Source organism: Vanellus vanellus (genome assembly GCF_965231255.1).
Source record: "Vanellus vanellus genome assembly, chromosome: 3".
In the NCBI taxonomy this organism is placed as follows: domain Eukaryota; kingdom Metazoa; phylum Chordata; class Aves; order Charadriiformes; family Charadriidae; genus Vanellus; species Vanellus vanellus.
Genome location: NC_138907.1, coordinates 48,876,480 through 48,894,132, shown reverse-complemented (window position 1 = coordinate 48,894,132; position 17,653 = coordinate 48,876,480). Strand labels below are relative to the sequence as shown.

Genomic DNA, 17,653 nt, shown 5'->3' with positions numbered 1-17,653 from the left:
TCAGGCCAAGAAGTCAGATGTAAATGGGGGCCTGGCACTGTGCCAATTTACATCCCATTTATATTTGGTCTGTAGAGGTCTACTTCTCTACCTCTGCCTCTTTAAAATGTTCACCCCACTCAATGGTTCTGTTTATGTTACTGTCACCACACATCTCCACTGTGGAGGAAAGTATAGTAGCAATTATTTCTGATATTATATACTTTTTGATCAACAATTTCTAAAGAAAACAATTTTTCCATATTTATTGAGGAATCTTCATTTAACAGTAGTAAAATTTATCTACCAAAGAAAAAAAAAAAACAATAGCAACTACCATTCCAAGCACTTCTAAAAAAATCATTATTACTTTGCCCACTGTAGCTCAGGTAAGCCAATGGTTTACACCAACTTTTAGCCTGGAGAATTACGCTATATCTAGTTGAGAAGTGTCAGAACTTACCCTGAGCACTTGAGGAAACCCACAGGGTTATCAACACAGCAAGCCACAACAGCCCACTCCTCTGCAGCATAACTCCTATGAATAAATCAAAATGTAGTAAGTATTAGGGAAATAATATTTATCAGCTACAAATATTTTAATTTACCTCATGAAATGCCATAAAAAGAACTCTCATTATAAGCAACTATGCATATAAAATCAGATTTGCTATCTTGTCTGATTCTTGTAATACCTATTCTGGGGTTATGCTTGATGCCAGAAGTAAAACATGACATCAAGTGAAGGGAGTAGGAATTCTTGACAACAAAGTTCCTTTCTATGCAAATGTCCCTAATGATAAAAAAGGAAAGACACACGGAAAACACATGCTATTATTTTCTCCACGATTTTTCAGCAGCTGGCATAGGGACCACATGACACTAGAGGAGATACAGCATATTAGGAGCCGCATCTTTACCTTGGAGCGCAATGTTCAGCTGAAATTCCTTGTAGGATAATGGGATCTCAGTAGATGCTGGTTCTGAATACTAAGGGTACTTTTCACTACCTTTTTCAGTGTCATCATACAAACTCCTCTCTCTTTCTTGTGTGTGTATGTATATCTATCTCACTTACCCATTCTTACAAGGCTCTGTACCCAAGAGCTAACCCCACAGCGGGATAAAGTGACCTTCACCGTGATGCTGTTTTTGCCCCGCGGCCCTATGCGGTTCTAAGCTACATAATTGCATCGCCGTATGTGTGTGCTCCCGCAATGAATGGAGCCGACGGCGTTCCCCGCACCGCGCAGACATTCACTTCCCCGCACGCAGCCATACCGCCGCCCCACCGCCCTAACCCCACGCGTTTTCGGACGGACCCCGGGACGCCACCTTTTACTGTCAACGCCGTCTTTTCTTCCTTATCGCCTGTCGCCCCGAGGTACCACCCATAACCCCAACCACCGCCGAACTCCGGGAAGCCTCCCTCGCCCCTCAGACCCAGCGCCTCCCCCGCGGCACTCTGCCCGACGGCTCCGGCACAGCCCCGACGGCGCGGCGGGCAGGGCCGCCGGCAGCCCCCGCCGCAAGCGGCCAGGTGCCGCACACCGCCTCCGGCCAGCCCTCCCCGGGGCAGGGCCCGTCGTCTTTCACCCCGAGGGGGCGGAACGGCAGTGCGGGGCTCCCACCCCGCCTGCCTCACGCCAAGCTCCGGTCGCGGCAGACCCGCCGGGCGGCAGCCGTAGGGGGCTTCCCCCCGGCGAGCGCCTTCCCGCCCTGCCGCCTCACCTGGCATGGGGGGAGCCGACGGCGCGCTGAGGCGGTGCCGGTGGGGTGGAGGAGCGGAGCGTGGTTCCCTGCCGCCGTCGCAAGTCCCTCCGCGGCCCCGCGCCCCGCGCCGCCGCCTTTATGGGCTGCGGGCCGGGCCCCGCTTGTCAATCAGCGCCGCCGGGGCGCGCCCCCGGCTCGCCCCTCCGTGGCGGTGACACAACCAGCTCCCCCCCGCCCCCCCGCCGCCCCCTCCCCAGCGGGCGGCCAGCGCTCGCCTACCTGCGAGGCCATGCCGGTCCCGGGCCCTCCCCTGCACCGCCCCGCCATCCCCCTGACCGCCCTCCGCGGGCGGTGCGGGAGGCGGGGCGGGCGGCCGGGGGCTCCCCCCGGGGAGCGGAGGGGCCCGGGGGGCGGAGAGAGGCGGCCGGGAGCGGCCGTCGTGCCCCTGCCTGGCCGGGGGTTTCGCGGGGGGACGAGGGAGGGCGGCCCGGCGCGGCAGGGCCCCCGGGAGGCGGCGCCAGGCCCCGGCAGCGGGGCTCCGTGCGAGGCCGGTACCCGCCCGCCGGGGCCTCTCGAGGCCGCTCCCCGCGGGCGGCACCGAGCGCGGCACCGGCCCCTCCGGCCCGGCCCGACCCGGCCGGGGGCTTCGCGGCTGAGAGGTCCGTGCTCCGTCCCGCCGCTGCGGCGAAACTCAGCCTTCCCGAGGACCGAATCCTCTCGTTTTTATGCTTTTTAAAGGAGACATGCCCCAGTCACCTCCTTCCCGCTCCCCGTTTGAAAAGCGCTTATTGGAGCAGCTTCTCGAGTGAGCCCCACCACCCCGGTCCCTCTGTCCTCCGTGGGATGCTGCACCATCCCCTTTGATCTCAAAGAAGGGTCGGTGGGCTCGCTTAAGCCCACTCCTGGTGAAGGCAGCTCTGCCTCGGGCTAATGAAAGCAGCACCCAAGAAACGTCACGTCTATGCTGCTGCCGCTCTTGTTGGGAGGACTGGCAAGTATCTCCACAAGCTAGGGCTCCAGTCCCAGCACTTGGACTGGTGGGTCGCGTTGCTGAGGAGCAGCCAGCGTGGCTGAAGGCACCATGCTCTGTGTGGAGCAGGAGAACAGAACCCTGCAGTGGGACCACAGAACCTGCCCTGATGTGCAGAAACATTTCAGAAGTCAAACAAGACCAGGATCCCCGCTGCCGAGGCCCAAACTGTGGTGCAGAATGCCTGTGGAAGGATCCGGCAGCTGATGCAAAGAGGCATGGATGTGGTTGAGCTGCCTGCAGAATCCAAGAAATGGAGCCCTGTCAAATGTATAGGGGGATAGACACCACAAATGTTAAAAAAAAAAAAAATGTTACACATCACAAATGTTAAAGAAAAAAACAGCATAGGAAGTCATCAACTTGGCCCATCACAATGTGAAACTCCAGTAGAAAAAGGTGTTGATGTTTCAGAACTCGGAAGACTTCAAAAGGCTCCATCTGTCACTAGAGGAGAAAACGCCAATGCAAGCACTGCTGCCTTTCTTTTTGCCATGGAAGCTCCTTCCAACTTGGCTGGCCTTGGCCTTGCAGGGTAGCAGGAGCCAAGGAGCCTTCCCCTTTCTCACAGTGTCCAGGGGACTGAGCCAAGCTAGGAGGGAGAGGGCCTTTTTGTCTTCCTAAGACATTTGGTTTTCAGTTTTGCGAAACCTCAAGAATTTGAAAAAATAGCTAATGAAGTTCACAAAACCTCAAATTCTACTGAGTTTACTCATTCCCCCCACTACATTAAGACTTAGTCTTTATGTCTATATATGTAGCTGTATGGTCTTCCACAAAACACCGGCACAACTCTCATCAGGAAGCTGCTCGGGATTTACAGTTGGAGAAGAAAGGGCAGCAAAGTGTTTAAGAGACCTAGAAGGTATCTTTCATACAGTGCAGTTTACTACTGGTTCATTCATATAAGAACACTTTCTACGGTGGAAATTTTTAAGTCAGTAAAATGACAGTGCAAAGTAAAGCGACAACTTTTATTGTGATTGCTCTGAACCAGCTACCTCATAACAAAGCTCTTCTTTCCATCTCTGTGGGCGTTGCAGGAGTGAAGGATATATATATAGCATATTGTTTCAGGCTGAGTGATTTATACGCAGGATGATGACCTTTGAGAAGACAGATTTGTTTCTGTTCTTTCCATGACTGTGAAAATGCTTGCTGCTTCCTTTCCTCTGGCCACCTTGGAAGAGGTAAACATCCTCTTCTATCCAAGGTTCTTGATGGAAAGCCTCATAGGACTGAATGCACACTCTGCTTTCCCCAGCTAGACAAACATTCAAAATGTGTTCACGTTTCTCAATCTACCTGCTTTTTTAGTACAAGGTGAAAATGAAACGGTAGTTCGAGAGATAATAAGGTCAGATTTACTAACATTTAGGAATGCCAGTGACGTAACAGTAGTTATACTAATGGTTTTCTGTAGTGTTTTACCTTTCATCGCATTTTGCTTCAGATTGTCACATCAGGCATGAGCACAGGTCCTTATTTTCTCATTTCTCTATGCCACCTCCCTATGCCTTTTTCAGTCTATTGTCTGGGTTTTTGCTCTTTTTTCCCTTTCCGAAATGCTGTCCCACAGGCATGAAGAAATTTTTGCAGCAATTTCAGTAGAGTCAGAAGACTGAAGAGAAAGTTTAGCTTCATGCATGCCAGAAGAGCTTTTTAATTATGTTACAGATTGTATATATGCCTTATGTTATTTTTACTGAAGACTACACTTTCATAAAATAGTGGACATTATACTCCAAATTTTATGTGTGTGAGTGAAGACTTACATGAACAATTCCTATTTTCAGTGTCTGAAAGCATTAGACCATGGTTGCACATTTCATGGGAATTCCTGAAGTTAGATGGTTACGTTTATTCTATTTTCATCATCCTGCTTCGTTCATAGGAATTACCAAACTTGATAAGAATAGGCAGCAATAAATCATCATCATCAGTAATAGCAAGGATTAGCTCTTACAATGCCTTTTTCCATCTGTTGTGCATATTTACTCCAGACAGAGGAACAAAGAGGAAATAAAGTTGCAGGGCTCACATAGCAAACTAATGATAAACTTAGGACTGTTACTCAGTTCTTCTGTGTCTGCATCTATTCTTTTATTCTTTGAGGCAGTATCTCCCCGTGTATTACAGTTTCCAACATCAGTGAGTATCAGATGCATTATGATTGCCTATAAAGTCACCATGTAAGAGGAAAGACCCTTAAAAAGTCTATAATCATTACTTTGGGAGAAATCGCTTATTATTGCACTTATTATCCATTGAGAATAGCAACTCTGTGACTGTTGATTTAGACTGTAAGTAATCTTTCTTCACTTCTAAATAGACATACCAGAACTAGATGACAGCAGTATGAGCAGGAAGAGGTTGATCCAAAGTGGTTCTCCAGTGTTGATTGTACAGGTCATGAACTACCTTATATAGCAAACATCAACTTAATTCTGTACTCCAGGTTAAAAAAAAATAATAGTAACTGCGCCGTAATGTTTCGATTTCCCATGTAATTTCAGCAAAATGAAACTCGTAATCATTTTCACAAGCTCAAAGTGTTGCCTCTGGAACTGCTGACCTTTTCTGAGCAGCTGGTTACTGAGGTCAGTGCAACAGCAGCAGGGTAAGACTCCAAGACTCAATTACGTAGATTAGATAGAATATTTTAACACTCCTCAAAAGCCTTGAAATCTGCGAATCTCCAAGTTTCCTTTGCAAGTGCTTCAGGAACATCTGTGGGTTTATATTCTCTATTTCTATTAATGTAAGATCCATGAAACTCAGTGTTAAAATGGAGATGACACTTTTTTCTTTTTTCTTTTTTTTTTTTAATTCCAAACAAATACATAAGATACAGCAATGCAGTTTTTTCTTCCTGTGGTGAGGTTTGATTTTCCAAAACTGAAACAGATGACTTCAGATTAGCATGTGACTCAGGCAGTCAGTTTTCTGAATGAGCTTGTAGTGACAGAGAGGTGGTTCCTCAGACAACACGTTGTAAGTACTCCAGCTAAATGCAGATTTTGATACTGGAATAGATTACACAAAGGACAGTGCATTCATCTATGATGAGGGAGAAAGTTAGTTTTGAGGAAGCTTTATGTATCCTTTGAGTTCTGGTGAACAAGTAGTCAGAAAAAATGGGCATCGTAACCAGGTACTTAGTTTTCCATTCTTTGATTCAAAGGGAGAAGTGTTTTATATCAAACCTTCCTTAAATAATTTCCAGATATAAAACGTATCCAGATACAAACGCTAACACATTCTGTCTGAAGAAACGGCCATGGGCTGTACAAGTACAGGAGGTATACTTTTACAATAATCTTGTCAAAGAGGGAAATCTTGCTACCACCTGTTTACAAACTTTGTCTTTCCTCAGCAAAGTGCTTATACACAAAAGCTTGTTCAGTGGTGTCGGCAGGAGGACTTTGAGTTTAAAACTAAGCACATGTTTAAGTGCTTTGCTAAATTGGTTCCTACATGATTTAATGGTGTCACACAATAACTTACAGAAAGAGCCGTAAGTGGAGCCCGAGGCTTCTAACTCACGGTCAGAAATTTTAATCTGGAAACTGTTTTTTCCCTGTCCTTACAGTACATATGACAAAATAGATATCTGTCTACAAACAGTTAAACATGTCCTTAACCATTTTACAGAATTTTTGTATTCTTTCCCCACATGTGAGCTGCTGAACATGTGAGGGCTGCCAAGTATTTTCAGCCTCCAAAAAGGAACATTCCCCTACCAAGTTCAATGCAAATGAGCACTGAAAATGCTCAGTAAATCCCACGTTGTTGCTCTGGGTGCCAAAAAACTGCTTTTACTAGTTTCAGAACAGATTTATTACCCAAAGATATGCTTTTATTACAACTTTTTTACATAATTTCACATTCTATCACAAAGGTATTGATACTTTCACTTATAACAGGAAAAGAATACATCACTACAGCACTGACTTTTAAACAGCTAAAACTATCCTTATTTTCCAGGCTGTAATATTATTATTTTATTTTATTTTATTTTCAGTACCGTGCTTTCTGTATGTAAATTTGGTCTGTTGTATTTACATATGTTCAAAGACAGCACAAATCTCAAAGCTTTTAGATGGTTTGGATTCAGTCCTTATTTAGAACTACTGAAGATGATAGTAGTTTTAGCTGAGGAGCAAGTGAATACAACAAAAGTGATAACCTTGATGGTTCAGCCATGGACCGGACGCCATTCATTTCCGCAGGAGGTCAGAGCCAAACTGCCTTTGAAGGCTCTGGCCTAGCTTCTTTTCATTTATTTGGGTGAAATAAAATACCAAACGCTTACTGAGGGCTTAACAAGTTATAGCAAATGTTTGAATGCTCTCAGTTTGAAAAGGATTTTTTTTATTGCAATGAGACCCACGTTTGTGTTTCACCAGGATCATACCAGGTTATACCTTACCCACACAACCGCCCCATGGAGTGAGGGTTATTCCCACTGCTGCGTGTGTCGGTGGCTGTGGGGACCCATCCTGCAGGGACTTTGGGCATAAACAGAGGACAGCATCCCTTCTCCTGGACTGACCTGCAGCCCCGTGCCTGAGGGTGCTGCCTCTGCCACGCTGTCTCCCTCCTCTTGGCAAGGGCCTGGGCATCTGCAACCTTCCCCTTCTTCTCCATTTTTCTGTAGGTACAGCAGGGTGGCTGGCCAACAGCAAAGTACGGTCTCACCAGGTACAGTGCGCCCCTGAAACATGGGATTCGCAGCCTGAAGAGATCAAGGGACAGAACTGGGAAGAGAAACCGAATGGATGAAAGCCCTGACAGGGCACAAAACCCCATGCTCAAAGAATTGAAATTGATTGCAAGAAATTTGAAAGGCCACAGAAATCCGTCTGGGGGTTTGATATCTCTCCATATGTTCAAAACTCCCACAGATGGAGTCATGGGTCCCACAGGACGAAGTGAAGAGATGAAAGCAAGCAATTCATGAAACTACTACAGCTGGCTGTGGGTCTCTAACTGGGAGAAAGAGCGTCATTCAGCTGTGGCCTGATAATGATTATGATGATTAAAGCTGAACAAATAATTCCCATATTATTTTTTTTTAACTCTAATATGTGTTTTGCCTCTTTTTCCCCTCATAAGAACATCTACACACAGACCACAGCTTCCCCTAGCACATTAATTACATGAGTGTGCTCATATAGCCGTTACTTGCATTGTTGATGAATATTTAAAATCCAAATTGTCTTGCCTAGCTGTGAGTGGTCAGAGGAGTCAGATGACAGCATTTCAGCTCCCAGTCAGCCCACCATCACCTCCCAAGCAAATACTTGGGCATACGTATTAAAAGAGGGACTTCTTCTAGTACTCGTGCTTATAAGCCTCGACTTTGCTCTGAAATGGCTCTGAAAGCCTTCACCCACATAGAATTAAATCATTTTAAAAACCCCTCTGAAATAGTTCAAAGGTGAAGAAAATTGTTTTTGCTGTTATGTTTCTTGTTCCATCGTGGCTGTTTCCAGTACTCTTGAAAAGTGAACAATGAGAAATTTGCTCTGGTGATAACCATAGACTAGTCAATTTGAAACAGTCATATAATGAAACACTGGGAAAAATAGAGCAATGGGAAAACTAACTATTGCAGCATTCAGCAGAAATAAAACAATGTATCTCCACACACATTTGTTGCAGACTTGCCAGTTCTTGCAAGTTATTAGCTTTTTATTTATTTACTTATTTGTAATTAGTTCTGTTTCACCCTATTCAAGACCTAATTGGCTTCACAGCAGTCAAAAGACCATAAGGAAACTGCAATTTGTTCCCTTTCCTACAAAACATACTCTTCTTATTTCTATCCATGCTCTCCGGCAATAAAAATTATAAGCTAATCATCAGTGATATAATTCAACCTATGCATGGTTTACTGATATTAATAGTCATGCTTATTTACTTACCTTACAGCAATTAACTGCATTTTTCCCTAGTGATATTATTTTCTTAACGTTGCTTCATTTTCCTTTCCATGAATGCTCACAATGATATACTGGAAGTGGGTGCACAGGAATGGACTGATATTCATCAAAAGAAGAGGGGCATTAATATTTATTTTTGTCTTGCATTGATTTAGTTAGATATTTTATGTTTTGAGAAGGCTCACTTCTAGGAAACCGCATGAGAACAAAGCTGATTCTACTTTAAGAAAAGCTCTGTTGACCAGAAACTGTCTCATTTTTCTCTCAGCTAACCACATAACACATCTTAAATTTGCATGGTAATTTGCATGGTTCACAACAAAGAAGAAAGAAAAAGTAAAGTTGATGGTTGTGGCATTTTTGCGACTTGATGAATTTTTTTCAGAGGTGGGGATGAGCGTGTGTTCATGTCACTGGTGGTGGATGCCTACATGTTGGTGGGGTTTGCATGGTGTTCTGTTAATGCATTTCTGTAAGCATAAGTGTGTGACTGCTCAAAGATATGTCCCTCACTGCAGTATCCCTGGAAGCTACCTGTGTTATACTAGATTAGAGACGTTGAAGTTCAGACCCAGCTTGGGCAAAAATGTGTGGCTTTACTTCTATTTATTTTGGTTCATCGTATAATACATGTTAATCCTGTCATCAGACACCCCGTGTTCAAATACAGCAGAATGCCTTTCATTTGTCTTTTCATTTGGATTTAATACGTTTTTCCTCAAAACTAAGAAAGCAAACAAGCAATTCTTCACTTAGTTTGAATTGTGCTTACTGTTATTCCTCACTCCTCTGCCATCAAATCCTCAATGAAGGTGACATTTAACAGTTGCTAAAAAAATATACAAAATCTGGATTCAAGTCTAAATATCCACTTACAGATCTCCTCTGAGACTGTCCCAGATGAGACAGAATCACTCAAATTACTTGCTATTGGGTTTGGAACCTCCCATGCCAGTTCCTTCTGAATTCTGATACAGGGATTATATGATGTAAATTTTGAGCATGCCTGAGTCTGGTAGTCTGGGCTTTTCTTCCACTTCAGATGTTCTCATCCTTTTTCAATATCCTTTATTCCTTTCTTTCTTTCTTTTTTATTCACCCACATCCCCCCCACCCCACCCCCACCCCAGTGTTCAAAATCAATGCATATTTTTGGAATATGAACACCAGAAATGATATAGCTTTCCAGTCAAATGAGTGATAAAAATATCTTCCCTGTTCTACTTGGCATTTGCCTATGTATGTGTGTCCAAGGTTTATGTGCTTTTTCATAATCCTAACATAGTGCTGGACACATTGTTCAATTAATTATCACATCATGACACTTTACAAATCTTTCTTAGAGTCATTACTTCCTATGTTCTCACATTTAATTGAATTAAAATATGTGTTCTTAAGGGAGACCACCTCGAATTGTTGCGTAATCTGAAAACCTCAGCACTTTTAGTGTATTGTTTCGGGTACATACAACTACTAAATATAGCTGCATCGAGAAGAACCCCTTGTAGGACCTCTCTGCATTACTAACTTTAGCCACCCACAGTAACGATCTTTCACTTACAACTAGTAGTACAACAATTACTATGCTCTATTTACAACAGCTTTGTATCTACGCTGGATCTATGTTGAAAATATTCTAGGGAAAACAACCGACAAACACTTGATATACATGACAGCAGAAGAGTTCACATTTTGCTCAGAAAAATATTTCATTATTTTCTTGGTCCTGCTCTCAAGGAAGATTACATTTCTGTCCTTGAGCTAATGAAAGAATTCTAAAACATACAACATTGCTGAACTCGTATGTTATAGTCTGAAAGAAAATGAGGAAAAAAACAAAAAATATTTTTGTTAAAAATCTTCCTAGTGTTTGGCAAGATCTGCTCCTTTCTACCATGTCTGTAATATTTCTTACTTCCCTCACGGAACTATTTATTTCATTGATTAGTCATGTCTGAGGGTGTTTTTATATTCTGAGGTGGAAGATGCCCTGAAATTCTACATCATTTTAGTTATGTACTGTTACACCTGTTACACTTACCAAGAGGAGGTGTCGATGGCTCTGTGTACACATAGATATTCTTGTATCTGACTGAAATGGAACTTGCTGTATAAGTAAGGCTATGGGCTCAAATAAGAAATGCCTATATAGAAAATAAGAAGAGAACATGTTTTCTTACTAGCTTTCCTACTGAATTTCTTATTAAGCGCTCTCTTAGTACTGAGATAGAAAAAGTCAGCAATATTTTTCTTTTAAAGTAAATAGTGTAACTTTGATAAAGAGTTTTGTTAAATTATACAAATGCTTTTTAGATTAGCTTTTGTTCAGTGTCTTCCTTCCTTTGTGCCCCAGGATGACTGTGGCAATTTGATGTTCTTAAGGATGGCAGAGGGAGATACCCAACTATCACCCTGTGCATCCCAGCAGAATTGAAGACCTTTTTCACAGAATCACGGAATCACGGAGTATTCAGAGTTGGAAGGGACCTCTAGGGATCATCTAGTCCAACTCCCCTGCTAAAGCAGGATTGCCTAGAGCACATTACTCGGGACTGCATCCAGGAGGGTCTTGAAAATCTCCAGAGAAGGGGACTCCACAACCTCCCTGGGCAGCCTGTGCCAGTGCTCTGTCACCCTCACCGTGAAGAAGTTTTTCCGTGTATTTGAATGGAACTTCCTGTGTTCTAATTTGTGCCCATTGTCCCTCGTCCTGTCACTGGGAACCACTGAAAAGAGCCTGGCTCCATCCTCCTTCAACCCACCCTTTAGATACTTGTACGCCATAATAAGGTCTCCCCTCAGCCTTCTCTTCTCCAGGCTAAAGAGTCCCAGCTCTCTCAGCCTTTCCTCATAAGGGAGATGCTCCAAGCCCTTAATCATCTTAGTTGCCCTTCGCTGGACTTGCTCCAGCAGTTCCCTGTCCCTCTTGAACTGGAGAGCCCAGAACTGGCCACAGTATTCCAGTTGTGGCCTCACCAGTGCCGAGCAGAGGGGGAGAATGACCTCCCTCGACCTACTGGCCACACTCTTCCCTATGCAGCCCAGGATTCCTTTGGCCTTTTTGGCAACAAGGGCACATTGCTTGCTCATGGATAATTTACTGTCTACCACGACCCCCAGATCCTTCTCCTCAGAACTACTTCCCAGCAGGTCCGCCCCTAACCTATACTGGTGTTTTGCATTCTTCCTCCCCAAGTGCAGGACTTTGCACCTGCTTTTGTTGAACCTCATTAGGTTTTTCTCTGCCCAGCTCTCCAGCCTGTCCAGATCACGCTGGATGGCAGCACGGCCCTCTGGGGTGTCAGCCACCCCACCCAGTTTGGTATCATCAGTGAACTTGCTGAGGATACACTCTGTCCCCTCATCCAGGTCATTCATGAATATATTAAAGAAGATTGGATCAAGTATTGACCCCTGGGGGACACCACTGGTTACAGGCCTCCAACTAGACTCTTTTTTTACATAAAGCTGGCTATTATATCTTTATTTATTCTTTCAAACATCCAAAATCATACTGAAATGGCATTGGTTCCCACATTCAGAAGCAACTAGCAATTTGGCCTCTGTTTTTTAATCAACTCAACACACCTTCAGAATGACTAGTCCCTAGAGAATAAGTCTATGGAGATGTATAATTCATTAGAAATAGGCTTCTATGTGGGGTTATTTTTCAATTTCTTTACAGAACTTGGGAGGGAAAGTGATATACCTGCCACTGAATTTTGGATACTAGGTGAAAAATAAGATGGCTGTTTGGAATAGCTCCTTTTAAAGGCTTTTAGACATAGTTTTAAGATTTCAGTTTTCTGTATGGTTTGCATAATATTACCATCATAAGAAAATGTTAGTAGATACTCTGTAGCCCTGTTCAGGTTTGATCCTGAAGAAACATTCTTGATCAGCTGTAATGCATTTCTCTTCAAACAAAAAGTAGGCAGTAAGGCATATTCCCAGTGTCACCCTCTTTGCCTAACAACTGTAGCTATAACTTTCAATAAGTTATACCCATGTGAGTCCCCTGGAGGCCACATTCTGACATGTAATTAAAAGCCTTTTTCAATATAATAAACAAAGTTTGTGTTTTCAAATTCAGTGAAAGGTTATTAGATGCTTAAAAGTTGTTTATTTTTCACACCATCACAGATAGTTAACTCAGCCCTGATTTGTGTCCTTTATTAAATTCCTCAGTGCTCTCTTGTTATGATTTTCTCAGATTCATTTCCAGTATATGTAAATTAGTGGAATATTTGGATCCTGAACAGCTGCGTGTACATTTTATGTGCCAAAATTAGATTGAGGTTCTTTGTTGGAAACAAGTTTTTAGTAATTAATAAAAACCTAACTGCCTGACCTTTGTTTAGAATTGCCATTTCAGCCACTTGGATTGTAAAGTAAAGCTAGACACCACCTACAGAAGAGTGGCTTTCACTCTGTAAACGGAAATAGTGCAATCTCTTTAGCCAATCTGGGGTTCCCTGTGGGGATATATGGACTATGGAGTAGGATATGTTCAGTGAAATACTGCTTCCAGTGTCTTAAACCCCCTTCTGAAGGGAGCAGATGAGCGGCACAGCAGCAGAGGAGGAGGTTATTTGCACCACGTGGCCTAAGTGGCTCTTTACAGAGTTGCCTTTTGATGAGTATATGCTTGCCTTTTCACCCTGCTTTCTAGTCAGAGGTGTGCATCAGCCCAGGATGTAAATTTGGGTTATGTGTCTCTGTTGTTGTGTGTCACTTAAAAGACTGCTATGAGATGATCAGCAGATTGACAGCTTTAACATGTCACAGAGAAACAGCAACAATTAAGCTTACAGGGGTTGTAGTTCAAACAAGCTTGAAAGACATCTGGCTACTGATGTCAGTGTTGCAGCTATAGGTATACAAGCTGTTTATTGACCATTGCTACTGTCTCAGTTAAGAGGGTGTCTATCATCTTTCTTTTAAACACACAATAGTGACTTCTGCTCCTGGTAGGACACAGTCTGACCTTATCATATAAATCTGCAGTGATTAGTTCTGCCAGGAAAATCAGTAGCTTCCAACTGCCTTAGACATATGGCCTCCACAAATCAGATCTATGGAAGAATGGCTGTGGTGAGGCAAAAGAAAATGATCTCAGATTATTGTTGGAAAAAAGAGAATGAAAACTCTTTTCTGAGGTTTGGCCTGGTTAGAATGCTGATTTTCTTAGAAATTCAGTCCCAGATATAATTAAAACGTCATCAGACTTCTGCATCATAGAAATCCGTGTGAGGTTGAACACACAGCCAAAAGGAAATGTGTTTAAGACCTTACATAACACAAAGCCAGCTGAGATCTTCTTTGATCTTTACTGGATTGCTTTACAGACAACCTATTTCACAACTACATTTAGTCATCTGCCTTTATGATAGAAAGCAGATTTGGTGTACTCTTCTGCATTGTAAAAGTGGTAAGCAGGTCATGGCACAGGATCATGGAGCGGTGTCATCTAGGGTCCATTCTGCACCTTCACGACAACTTAAAAAGATGTCAAAGAGCATCCTTTCCCAGGTAAATAAATACAGTAGAATTTTTAAAAAGTGTTTGGTTTTTTAATTATTATTTATTTCCATGAGGAAAAGGAGAAGGTCCATAAAACTAATGGGATTATGCTTGCTAAGGAAGAAAAAATGTCAAGTAGGAAAGTAAGATTTTGGGTTGAGAGCTGCCCTGAGTACAAAAAGATATATTTTTCTCACTTAACTCAAAAGTTTTAGCTAATCTTAGACTGACTCTTTCTGTGGTCAATGCAGAGACACAGGCATTTCCAGGGGATGACTCTTACGCTCCTAAAAAGCAAGCCTAAAATGAACAAGATGCAGAGGGGCTTACCAAAGACCAAAATGAACAAAACATATCTTGAAAGGTTACAGTAACAATAAATGACTGAGGTGTTAGAGTTCGCACATTGCTCTGATAAGCCTGAACAGATTTCTTTTCCTTAAGTGCTACCATCTATCTACCCTTTCCAAGGTCCTTTTGGCCTTTCCTGCTTAAAGTCTCTATGAGTTCATAATTTGTTCTTTGACTAGCAAGTTGTTACTTGGCCTCACAATTCAACGTGTAGCCAAAAAAAAAACAAATGTGGAAAAGGCAGATACTGAAAAGTAACAGTGAAGACAAAGAAGAATGAGTATTTAAAATCCCACAATGAATGAATGAGGACATTAAGCCCATCACACAGAAACAGGGGAAGGTAGAATGTGCTACATTTGCGTATAGAACTGGATGTTTAAGTCAATATTGGACTCATAAAAAGCAGATTCTGAAGGGGACTTAATTTCTCATTGACCTTCCAAGCTCTATAACAGCAAGACAAACCCATGAGACAGTCAGGCTGGGAGGGTAAAAAGAACAAATTATTCCAGTACCAGTACCATGCCTCATTATTTAGAAGTTCACAAAGTGATATAAGACCCATAGAAAATACCCAGAAATTCCTTCATGTCAAAACACATTTACCCACCGTTTGGATCATCAGAACAGACTTCTGCCAGACATTGCAGAGACAGTGGGAAAAGCAGTGGCTGAGTAATGATTCAGGCTTTGGATAAGGATGGTCCAACACTTTCCTACAGGTTTCACACATACCTCTTGGGAGCCATGGACTCAGACATTTAAAAGTTCAATTCTGCAGTGAGGGTGTTAAACTATCTGTAAGTACAAGACAACTTCCAACTACCAAGACAACTTATCTCCTAGATTAGATAATAGGAAGAAATTCTTTACTGTCAGGGTGGTGAGAGAGATTGTGGAGGCTCCATCCCTTGAACAGGCCAGGTTGGATGGGGCTTTGAGTAACCTGGTCTAGCGGGTGGTGTCCCTGGCCATGGCAGGGGGGTTGGAAGTAGCTGATTTTTAATGTCCCTTCCAATCCAAACCATTCTATGATTCTATCATTTCTTCTTCTCTATACTCCTCGGTCGTTTTTCTGTCTAACCTCTCCCTTTATCTGACCCCCATATCAAGTTTTTTATCAAGTATTTTATCAACCCCACCAATCACAAGATGTCCTTCCTGCCTTCATCGCTCTTGTCTGCTCCCCAGATCTGCTTTCTTTCTGCTATCTCCTGACCAAAACTACTTTCCCATACTCCTGACTCCTCTGATCTGCTCTTCAAAGTAACTCCCAAACCGTATTCTCGACATTTCCAAGTCAGGCTACTCCCTCTTTTAATTGAATTTTAAAATTTCACTCCAAAAATGAGGACACAAAGCTTCCTCGAAATGACTTTTAGGTATAAATTGGGGATATCAGATGTAAGATGGGCTCATTCCAACCTCAGAAACAACCTTCACAACTATTTTTTCTGAAACTTCCTAAAAATGAGCTCTGGGACAGCCTCAAAACCAGAAAATTTCAGTTTTGAGTATTAGGATGGGAAAAACTTGAAGGCTAATAAAAAGAGAATCAGATAGTGTTGACGTAAAGATGTTGATATCTGCACTGCCTGTAACATTTCTATCATGTATATAGCAGTTGTTACTGGATGCCTTAGGTTAATCCACAAGTATCAGATTAACTATACTACCAAATATTAAGCAAACAGAAAAGATTTATGTCAGTAGGAAATAGAAGTTGACCCTCACTGTGTAGGAATGTTCTTAGGATGGGAGGATCAAGGAATTTTTCCTAATCAGACCATGATCTGTTGAGTGATTATTCTAATAAGAAATTTCTCTCTAAATCTCTGATTAGTCCAAAGGGTTGAAGTTAAGTGTGGCTGAACAAACTAAAAAATCCTTTAATTCTGTAGTGATTAAAAAAATAATTTGGACATACTTTATGGACAGATACAAACTGAAATGACATCAGTACAGTTTTCTGAAGCTTAAAGCATGAAAGAAAAATCTCAGTAGATATACAGTTTGTGTTTCAAGCAGGCAACATGAAGACACAATGTTGTGCTCATTGTATAAACTTCTGGAAGTAGAAAGGAGAGGAAAACTTATATCTTCCAGAGAAGCGGTATGCATAATAAAAAAACCTTCTCACAAAGTGTAGCTGATCCTTTATATTTTTCAGGAAAATTTTGCATGTTTGACATATTTTCATGTCAGTTCTATATATCTAATTTATGTAACAATGCTCAGCTAAGAGTAAAATCTATTGGGGAAATGCCTGATACTTCTTGCACCACAAACGTATAAGATTTTTTTGTTAGTTGTTTCACCCATGAAACTTGAGGAATCTCAAATGGCAACTGCTAAATTGTATCCTAGAGACAGGCATGAAAAGAACTCCTCAACTTAAAATGGATGACCATAAGTAACTCCTCATTACAGCTGTGTTTGGAAAGGAGTGTGAAGAGGTCACTAAACTATACATCAAACTGGGAAGCCTTGCCAGGAAAACGTGCATTTTGGAGTTGACATGGCAGCATTCAGTGTCTCAGCATTATAGTATATGGAACAAATTCTGATGTCCATACTCAGTTTTTAATCATTCTTTACTCAAAAATGTCACAGAATTAAATGGGAACAGTGCCAGAATAAAGACTGAGTTATAGTTGGGATTGACAGTGGTTTACTGTTTCAAAGATGACTATTCCAAGTACTCCAAAATTCACATATAACCCTCACTGTTTGGAAAATCGTTGGTCTCCTGAGGCTGCAAGGCGAGGTTAGTGTCTCAGCTTCAAGGTTATTTAAGCAATCGATTCCAGAGTGCCTCCCTCCCGTACCCATGAAGCAGTGTACAAAGCCACTTGATCCTTCGTTTTATATGTACAACTAGGGCTCAAACCTTGGCTCAGACTTTCCCAAAATGAACCAAGACCTTTTGGATATGTCTCAAGCACATAACAGCCATGGCCTTTTAGGCAAACAGCTAGTAGGAAGGGGTTCACATACAAAATGTCTCAAGGTTTAAGTTAGAAGCTCAAAGCCAGCCAGGAAAATGAGCCGAAAGAAGCATCACGTGAATGTTGAGGCTTAGTGTCTGTTGATGAGCAAAGGAGCT

General features: G+C 42.5%; 1 protein-coding gene across 1 annotated transcript in view; it reads right to left on the bottom strand.

Annotated features, from left to right (window-relative positions):
* The window catches only part of THBS2 (thrombospondin 2), a 32,095-nt gene extending 30,742 nt beyond the window's left edge, over window positions 1–1,353 (bottom strand). The window contains exons 1-2 of the mRNA XM_082480428.1: window positions 1,315–1,353; window positions 443–517 (exon numbers count right to left, since the gene is read on the bottom strand). Coding sequence (XP_082336554.1) covers window positions 443–512 — 70 coding nt within the window. The 5' untranslated portion in view covers window positions 513–517; window positions 1,315–1,353. The remainder of the gene's footprint in view (window positions 1–442; window positions 518–1,314) is intronic.
* Between the last annotated feature and the right edge of the window lie 16,300 nt (window positions 1,354–17,653).